General features: G+C 47.2%; 1 protein-coding gene across 1 annotated transcript; it reads right to left on the bottom strand.

The window, feature by feature from the left end:
- Positions 1-8828: 8828 nt before the first annotated feature.
- On the bottom strand, positions 8829-10126 carry HOXA4 (homeobox A4; the record flags this gene model as incomplete). The annotated part of the gene is made up of 2 exons (XM_010577650.1): positions 8829-9460; positions 9949-10126. Coding segments are annotated over 2 exons (507 nt in total), but the record flags the coding sequence as incomplete, so codon positions are not given.
- Between the last annotated feature and the right edge of the window lie 2 nt (positions 10127-10128).

Raw genomic sequence — 10128 nt, 5'->3', positions numbered from 1 at the left:
GTTGTATGCGGCCCCCGAGCCAGGCAGCTTCGCCTGTGTTTGAACACACCACATCTTCCCTGTAAGATTGTTTGACTTGTGCTATTGACACAATAAGCTAAACAAACAAAAGAAACCCTCAACTCGCATAACTTTTCTGGAAGGAGTGAAAGAAAATCAGATAATTCACGCTTTTAACGTGTTCCTGGTCCAATTCTGCGACTCCAGCATTTCGCATCACGCTGTATATACCCTTGCCTAAATCTTTCCACCATCTCCCATGAGCTCGAAGAAAACTTTCAGCTAGCTATGTATCCCCTCTTGCTGTTTCACCTGCACTTCACAGAACAGAATGGAAGGAGTTTTCTTTTGAAAGGTGATGTTTAGTGTTATGGGCAAGCCTTACATACTCTCACTTGGATTGTAAAAGTGGGCCACTGGAATTTAAACCCATCAGTAACAGTGTCCAGTAGTGGACTTTGCAGCAAAGTCGGCGTGACCTTACAACAGAGAAAGAATTTGCAATTTTTCATATGGAAGTGACTAAGCTAGTAGCAGGGTATACATATATTATCCCTCACTAAGAACTGGAATAAAAACTCTATACGTTTGAAAACGAGGGAGCCTTAGGCACACACGACATGCCCAAGTCTGTAACTATCAGCACGACTGGTAATTCCACAGCCCTCGTACCCAACGTAAACCGAGGCTGATATTTACTCGAGATGGATTCACGGCTCTTTTAAATGTGGTGCGTTTAGATCCCATAAAAGAAACAGACAAGAGAAGTTCTTCTGCAACAATGAAACTGGAATTAATGGGGAATGGAGCAGATGTTGAAAAAAGCAGAGCAAGTCTTTCTTGGGGCTGTTGTAAAAAGTTATCGACTGCTTTGCGTCAAAAGCAGAAAGATGGCTTTAGAAGTTACAGTCCTGAGCAAATAGAAACTACAAAAGCAATAAATCACAATCATAAGTCAGCTTAAATGCCTTAACGCTAGCTATGGCTATTGGCTTCAAAACCCTGTTTCTATGAACATCTTTATTAGTATTAATGGTCAAGTTAATCCTAAAACTACTGTTTAACAATTAACTCCGTGTATGTAGTGGGGAAACTAATTAATTCTTAAGAAAAGTAACTCCTTGACGTGTGAATACCTTCCACAGGGTGTGCTTTGGGAGGGCAGAAGGGGGAGTCTGCCTAACTTTATGCTGTCCTGGATCGCAGCTGAAAATTATTCCCTTCTGCCGATTTTGGAGAAAGCTTTCTTTGCTCTAGTATCGTGATTACGAGTTTTCAAATACAAATTCAAATGATCTTGCGAGTCGCAGACGCTAGATTTCCCCCGCCACCCCATATATTGCTTTGTTCCTGTTCCTGGACATTCAACATTGTGTTTTATTACCTCGGTGATTTGGAGACCTGAAACACGGTTTCTAGCAGAAAAACGTGGAATTTATCAGTGCGTCTGCTACTGATTTTTCTGTGCTTTATACACATGGCTTCGAGCTGAGCTGAAATTCCAGGCTCAGTAACAACAAACAGATCTGAGTTCATAACGTGCCTTCATTAAGAGAGACCCTTTGTGCCAGCTCTGGCATTAATAGCCCCTCTTAGCATTAGTGCTATTTAAAGTTACCTTCAATATAATTAGATTTAGAATTTTTACTGTCTTTCAAGTTTACTTTTACGTCAGTTGTTAAGAGGTAAGCTTATCACTCCCATGTGGAGACGAAATGGGAATCACCGTACGATATAAGTATTTATTTCCTCGCTTCCTCGCAAGATTTGAAATCTGCTGGGACGCAGAGCTGTTTACCTACATCTGTGCGTCTGATAAAGTTGGCCTTTGATAATTTCCAAGCAGATAAAAAGAACAGAGCTATCGGCTGTGCCCTTGCGGGAGAAGTTCTGCTCAGAGTCAGCTGGGTCTGCGAGTGTTGGGTCCGTTAAGGAATCCCAAGTATCTCTGCACGCAATGCTGTGGGTACATGCCACCGGAGGAAGGTTCCTTCGTACCGTATTTTCGCTTTTAATTTCCTAACACAAGCGTGAACAGACATTTGCAGCGCCTTTTTGTAGTTAAGATTTAAGCAGCCCATTAAGCCAACACAAAGAGCCCTTGTAGTCATGTAATTTATGGCCGCTTTTAAAAGGTAGTAAAATATACTAATTGTACATCAGCGTCCAAAAATAAGCAGGTAAATCTGGCAGGAATTTGAGCTAATTCTATGTAATCCTCCCCTCTCGGCGGCCGGCATAAGAAAATGGTCACTACGAAAAGCATTACGTTTCTCCTGCCAAAGGACCAAGCGCATCAAGGACTCTCGCAACTCTGAACCAACAAACACCGACCTCCGCCCGCTGCAAAGCAGGCCAGGACAGACAAACACCCCAAACTTATCCACTATCCATTCTGGTGCATGCACTCTGAGAGAAATCAGGTTTTCTACCATCCCCACACTCACTCCACGTTTGCAGGACTGGCTGGGGAACTCCTCGAGGAGGAGGCAAACAGACAAGCCGCGATAAGCCATTCAACACCGAAACGGCTCCAACCCGCTCTCCCTCGCCTCACGCCTTTGATTTGGGAAGGAGCTAAGAATGGACAAAGAAATTCTCAGCCTCTTTCGCTCTTCAAATGACTTTGCATCCTTCCTGTCCCCAATGCCTTTATAAGGATGGCGATCACTCAGGTCCTGTACACTTCTTTGTCTGCCCAGACACGCGCATTCACTACCCACGGAAGATGAATAGAGCCACTCCAGAAAAAAAATTCCAGCTAGGTTAAATATTTATCACAACAACAACAACAAAATCTCGTTCCAGCAGGCTCGTTCTGCATGCAGGTACTAGGCAAATGGCTTTCTTACAGCTGCCACCGGCGCAAAAGCAGCGGCCGGCAGCCCGGCCGCTCCCCGGCTCTTACCTCCTCCAGCTGCGCGGAGTTGGGCTGGAGCGCTCCCAGCTTCCACCGCCCCAGCCGAGCGGCTTCTTTTCGGGGCTCCCTGTAAACAAGCGACAAACAGTGCCTTACCGGGGAGTGCGGGGGGAGGTATTTTGCTCCTTCAGAGGCAATACACGGGTTGCCGGGTGCGCTGGGAGAGCCCCGGAGTGGGGCGGGCAGGGATGGAGAGGGCGCGGGCTCCCGGCGTGGAGCGTGGGTTCCCACCCGGGTGAAGAGCACGGGGAGCTGAGAAATAAAAGCGTGCGGTTTGGTTTTTTTTTCCCCCTTTCTTTTTTTTTTTTTTTTTTTTTTTCCCGTAGACAGCTATGCCTTCTGTCTCCAAGTGTTTGGAAATATTGTCATTCCAAACTCTTGTTACATGAATGTCTGCTTTATTTTCCTCTGGGAAACCTTTGTTTAGGATCATTTAATCAAGAACAGACATTAAACACAAGTCGTGGTGTTCATCTCTGCTGAATAAAACGCGGAAAGGGTTCCAGTTTAAATGCGGGGCGTATTGTGGTTGGGCTTTTATTCAAACGGTTAGCCGGGGCCCGATCCTGCCACCACTAGTGCAATAAGAGACTAACAATTGACCTCACTGAAGCGGGATCGGGCCCAAAACATTTTTTTTTAGACACACTGAAAGCCATTGAAGCAGGGAAAGGAGAAAAAAAAACCCAAACTGGACAGCTTCTCTTCCCCTAAAATAAACACTATTGCACAATCCAAAAAGACAATAGTCAGATTATTCGCATGCCACTTACTGAATCACGTTTACATATGAATTTGTCAGATATAATAATGTACCCCCCGTATTCATTCTCGCTAATAAAAGCCATCTAACGCATCTTAAAATTGTCAGTAAATGTAAATGTTAATGATTAAATAACACAGTTCTTGCGGAAGGGTGTCATCTGAACCTTGGAAATATTAAGTCTGTCTTGGGAGAACTTTTCGACCAGAGACTTTGCTTTGGTAATTTAGTAGTTCCATAATTACGCTAATAATTTTAAATTTGGTGTTGAACTCCAGCCTACATAAAATCATGCAATAATAGCCTACTAAGCTGTTTATTGCCGTCTCATAAATTTGAGAGCGCTGACTGTTAAAATCTACTGGCAAACACAAAAGAAAATAGAAAGTTCAATCTGCAATCGCAGAGCCCGGGCGCTGTTGCCTGGGGTTATTCTTAGCTCTACCTTTCCCTCCACTCGGCTCCAGCGCCGGGGGAACCCCCTGGCATTTTAGGCTCAAACTCATACCTTAGCGGTTTTGATCCCTAATCAATAGTCATGTTACAAACGGCAATAACCATCGATCAAGCGTGTCGTGACTGGGTTGCCCCACTCGCGTTAAATATGGAGCGTGTATCTGAAAATGGTGCCAGCGACTTTCTGTTATTTATTTTGGAGCTATTAAGTCACGCCACCATATTTTACACTGCCACAGTCCTTTAAGCTATGCTGCTTCTTGAAAGAGTTGCTAAGTAGCAATAAAGCACTTTACAAACGCTATGAGTTTTTTTTTTTTAATTTGTTGTTATCTCAAACTCTAATATTCATTGCGGCACTTTAAGTTCGTACATAAATCGTTCAGACTAATGAGTCATAGAGAAATTCGCCCATGACTTTTCCTTTGCAATGCTCACTGCCTTTCCATTGCTTTTTTGGCCCTGCATTAGGAGCCGGTGATTTATTAACGCCAGGAAAATTGAACAAAGCAGGTCCTCCTGCACTGTGGCACCCAGCCTTCCACAGTGTGAATTAGAACATTATCAAATGTGTTTGCCTCGGTAACACTTAATCACCAAAAGCCGTAATGTGACCACAAGGCAGCTAAAACAAAGATTTAACATTTCTAAATATTAAACTTGTTAAGCAAATGCTCAGCAGACAAAGCAAGCACAAACAATTAAAGTCATCAAGCTAGAAATACACACTACCTACTTACCAACACAGACCCTACTGCTTGCTTAAGAAGTTTAGAATCTTTCAAGATAAATCAGGTGGGTTTTTTTTTAAAGGGAAAAAAAAAAAAAAGAAAAGAAAGAAAAACAAACTCCAGTAATAAGGAGTTGAGTTTCACTTCTGAGAGAATCACTCCTAGTGAGGACTGACGGCCACAGATCCATTCCTGACTATCTGCATTAATTATTTAATGAGTCACGTGACCCTAAAGATTAAAATTTCAATATCTCCCCCAGAACAGACGCAACACCTTTATCTGCGAGCGCAGGGATCCTCGTACTTGGGTCCCCTAATCTCTGCTGGCTTTGACAGCTCCTCAGTTTCTAGGGAGCGCGCTTGGGCATTAATGACATGGGTTTGTCCCGCTCCGTACAGCGAGATGGGGCAGCTTTACACCCCCCCACCCCAAATTAGCCAGTTGAACCCCCTTCCTCATTGCCTGCAGCGGGGGGGGGTCTGAGCTCTGCTGGCAGGGGGACAGGAGAGCATCAGGGGCGGCATGCCCCGGGCTGCCCTCCGCCGGTCAGTGCTGCCTGTCCGCCGGCCCGGGCGGAGCCAGGGGGGCTGCCCGGGGCCGGGGGGAGGCGGCCGCGGAGCTTCCCCGGCCCACGCCGGCAGCCCCGACCCCACCGGCACCCTGCGTGGGCCGGGGTTGGGAGCCCACTCAGGGCCGCGCCCGAGGGGACGGCCCCGGGGCGACCCCCCCCCGCACGTCGCGGCCCGGCCAGGCCGTGAGGCTCCGGACCCGGCAAAAGCCTCCGCCTCCCCGGGGCAGCGACGTGCGGGGGCCCCCAAGGCCCCGCCGCCCGGCCGGCTCCGGCGGAGGTGTGGGAACGGCGGGCGGGCCCGGGGCTGCCCGGATCGGGCCCCAGCTCGGGGGAAAAGGGGGGGACCGGGGGCGGCTGGAGTTTCACGGCAAGCCTGTCGGGATCTCTGCCTGTGTGAGGGCTCCCCCCACCCCTTCCTCGTTTACAAACACTGGGCAAGAAGGCCACGGGACGGCAAGCACCCTGAAGGAAAAAAAAATTAAAAAAAAAAAAAAAGAAAGAAAAAAAAAGAAAGAAGTCCCAGCATTGGGTAAGCCTCCAATGCAGGATGGCTCTAGTTATTAAATACCACAAGGCGCTTGTCACAGCTGAGTTCCCTGTGTAATAAAACACCAGGTATAGCAAGAGCTTGCAGGAGAAACGAGGAGGGGGATCTTGGAAAAGGAGCATTTTTCTTGGTGGGTGGAGGGGAGGTGGGTACCGAGGTTAACGGCGTGGCGTTCCTCTGCGGCCAGCAAATTGACTCCGAGGTGATTTGGTCTTTCTTTGAAATATTGACAAACTTCCACTTCCAGCGTTTTGGGCCGCGCTCGCCTTTGTGGCCAGAGCAGATAAATCCGCGTGTGAGAGACACCGGGAGAGCGGGAGAGGGGAAAGAGACATTTAGGTCCAAGTGCCGGATTAAAAAGAATACTGTCTTTAAAGGTCAAGGGTTTGAAGGGTCAGTCTGCTCCTCTAAAAAAAACAATTAATGGGATAGAAAATTTGTCCTCTCGGTGAACTCCCGGTTGCCTTAGCAAAGGGAGCACAATGCGAGAATTTAAACTGGACGATGTAATTTTCGCAGTTATTGTAAAGATGGGCGGTATGGGACGGGGAGCAGAGGGCTCCCAGCCCGGGAGCAGCGTCCCGCTCCCAGCACAGGGGGAAGGGGGGGAAAAAGGAAAATTTACCTTAAACGACGATAATCTGCCATGGGGGTATTTTGCAGTCCGCGGTTCAATCTCCAGCAAGAGAGTGTACATTTTTTTAGCAGACAGCCAAGATGCTGTGTCTTTACACATGACCACTTTTTTTTTTTTTTTTTTTTTTCCGGGAAAATCCTTTGCGTCTTCACAGACTTTTCCAAGAGAATGCCTTTCAGAACCGCTGTTGAATTACAAAGAAGTATTTATTGTAGGAGGTGATTAATGATTCTCGCTAAAATTGCTATTTGCAGCGTGATTTCATTTCTCTTTACAATGGGAGCAAACCAGGTTTATAGACATAGGCTACACACTAAAGAAGTCCTGCATCGCCAGTTAATACGTTTCAGCCGGAATTTTGCGCGGTTGTGATAATTTTGCCTCTAAATATATTGAGGGATTCTCAAGCTTACGTGCTTGCGGGTAGTAGCTACCTCACTTACAGCTATATTTTTCTCCCTTTATAAGGAGGCAGCTGGCAATTCAGGATTTAGTAAACGGCAATATGTCAGTGGAAGTGCACTTTTCAGGCCTGCTCCTTGGTCGGGGTTGGAGACAGCAGTGTTTGCTGAGGGTATTTACAGCTGCCACTTCTCTGATGCTGAACGTGCTTTGCCAGTGGCACATTAACTTTTTTCTCCGGGATGATCCGTGTTCCATGGCCAGGCAGGGATGCTGGCAATATTGTTGGGGCCTGGTGCTACCTCACCCAGGGGGTGATGATGCACCCGGTCCTGGCAGCCTCACTCGTGCGAAGAGAAGCACTGATTCCAAAAATCCCTCTCGGATGTATTTGGGTAAGTAGGTAAGTCTTGGCCTCCAGGCCTTCCCTGGAAGCTTTACTAGCACTTGAGCTCCTTTCCAAGCCTTTTGCTACCCGGCTCAGTGCTACTCTCTGTTGTGGAAGCCCTGAGCAAGGCTCCCCGTTAGCAGCTCTGCTTTGCCTGCCCTCCTTAGCTGCCTGGAAGCAGCAAGATGTGCAGCCTGAGCTGGAACCACTTGAACCCCATTTTGCCACAGTCGTTTCTACAATCTCGATCAAATAATCCTCTTGAATTGTACCCAAATTCATGTTTCTGCCGAGGCTTTCTCAACACATTTCGAAATAGTCTTAAAAAGAAAATAAAAGGAAACAGAAACAGAAAAGGCAGCTTAGAGTAACTTTAGGTTACCGCCCATGTATTCCCCTTCAAAAGTGCTAGCCAATTGAGAAATTATAATAGGGCGAAAATGAACGAATAAATCACGACTGGCTAAAGATTTAAAGCGTTATCATGGGGAGCATGTGTGACTTCTCCTCCAGCAAAACCTGTCATGGGAGCTTATTGGCTCCCAGCAGAAGCAGAATTTCTCTGTAACGCAGCTGAAAATAGTCGTACAGACAGCGATGGAGAGCCGGGCTAATTCTGCCGTAAGTCCGCTGAAGAGAATACCACTCACCTATACAATGAAGCAAGACCTTTCCTCTTCCTACAGGGCTCTTTTTACCAGCCAGGCAATTAGGAGTCAGGACTTTTTTCACTAAATTTAAAGCAACCATTACCTTATTGACAAGATGAATCCAAGTTAAAAAGAGACATTAAACTGTTTTCCGTTTCTGGTGCCAGCACCAGCCAAGCACAAGGTGGATGAAACAGCACTGAGTGGACTTGTGTTTCAAGCGTTTAATTCTTTTGTACAGAATAATCTTTATTACCAGCATTTGGCACTGTTATACATTACACCAAAAATCCACAAATTGTACATGGACCCAAACGATTTAGACGGTGCCAAATATGAAGACAGCAACAGCCTTTATAGCAATATTTCTTTAAATAAATGCAATAGGGAATGTGGAGAAAAACTAATAGATCACAGCTACTGTGGGGGCTACACTTAAAACCAGTTAAGTTACCTTTGATACATAAAACATTTTCCTTTAGACAGCGTGAGGAGACATTTTTCGTAAGTCTTTGACCTCCCGTGGACGTGTTCGTTCTCTCTCCCGTGTTGGTGTATGTGCACACGTGCATGTGCACTCTCACACACGCACACGGGAATCCATGAACACGCCACGAAACAGCGCTATTCAAGTCAATGCCTTATACAAGTGTCTCACGAGGTCTTTGCTTTGTTTTAACCGTCTTTCATTTTTAAAGTGTTCTCAAAAAAAAAAAAGAGAAAAAAGAGTCCGTCTTAGGTACAGCGAATTCGTCCGTGACAGCATCCAGCCCTCTCTTTACACCGAGGGCAAGAAAGCGTTTCCATAAATAGAAAAAAAATGATGGGCATGGAACCATTATCTATATACAATGTAGACAATCGTCCGGGTTTTGGTTTAAACATGCGCCCGTTCTTGGGCACGTCTCGTCTTCCTTTCCTGCTCCTGTTTTGTTTTACACAGTTGTTTGGTCCAAACGGCCAGCCTCCACCACGGGGCAGCTGGAAAACCCCAATAGATAGGTAAATATATATATATATATATTTAAAAAAAAAAAACAAAAACAAACAAACAAAAACGTATTTATAGCGCGGCTGCGTTGGGTGTAGCCCCATCGAGAGGATGGGGGTGGCCCTGTGTCTGTGCTTTGGACTGCTGGCTCAGTGTGGACTGGTTTGAGGAGCGCATCTTTGTGTTAGGCAGTTTATGGTCTTTCTTCCACTTCATGCGCCTGTTCTGGAACCAGATCTTGACCTGGCGCTCGGAGAGGCAGAGGGTGTGCGCGATCTCGATGCGTCGCCTCCTGGTCAGGTAGCGGTTGAAGTGGAACTCCTTCTCCAGCTCCAGGACCTGCTGTCTGGTGTAGGCAGTGCGAGACCTCTTGGGCTCCCCTCCGTTGTAATTGGGATTGACTGAAACGTGCACACACGGGCACACACACACACGCGGAGGGGAAAGAAAGGGGGGGGGAAGCCATGGGACATAATCATTATATAATAACTTGACACCAGGTTCACATAAGATACATAAACGGCAAGAAAAATTGTTTCACAGCCTATCGACAGTGGGGACAATCGAGGAGCAATAAAAAATGGTGATGGGCATTTGGGTTAGAAGAAAAGCTTCAAAGACACATGGCCCAGAGCCACTGCAGGGCAATTAAATTTATGGGGGCTATAATTACTGCCCTAACAGTTTGGCGTCTCGTAAATCTTTTGATAAAGGACCCCGGATACAAAAGGTTTCTCACTTTTTTTTTTTTATTAGGAAACGCGGAGGGAGCAGGGCGGGGGGGGGAAAGCGCCACACACGCAACCACCCATCCCGGCCCCGGGAGCACCCTCCCCCCTTCCCTCCTCTGCAGGCGCATCCCCACCTCCCCCTGGCAAGGGCAACTCACCCGTGCTCACATGGATCTTCTTCATCCAGGGGTAGACCACCGGCTCCTTCCCCTTCAGCCCGGGCAGGCTCTTGTCGGGCAGCAGCGGGCAGCCAGGCCCGGTGCCGGCCCCGGCGGCGGGGGCCGCTTCGCAGCGGCGCTGCAGGGCATGGCCTGGGAGCAGGGGCTGGGGCGGGCCGG

The sequence above is a fragment of the Haliaeetus leucocephalus genome, unplaced genomic scaffold (assembly GCF_000737465.1).
Source record: "Haliaeetus leucocephalus isolate CR32 unplaced genomic scaffold, Haliaeetus_leucocephalus-4.0 Scaffold566, whole genome shotgun sequence".
Classification (NCBI taxonomy): Eukaryota; Metazoa; Chordata; class Aves; order Accipitriformes; family Accipitridae; genus Haliaeetus; species Haliaeetus leucocephalus.
Note: the sequence above shows the minus strand (reverse complement) of the source record. Positions and strands in the feature narration are given on the sequence as shown.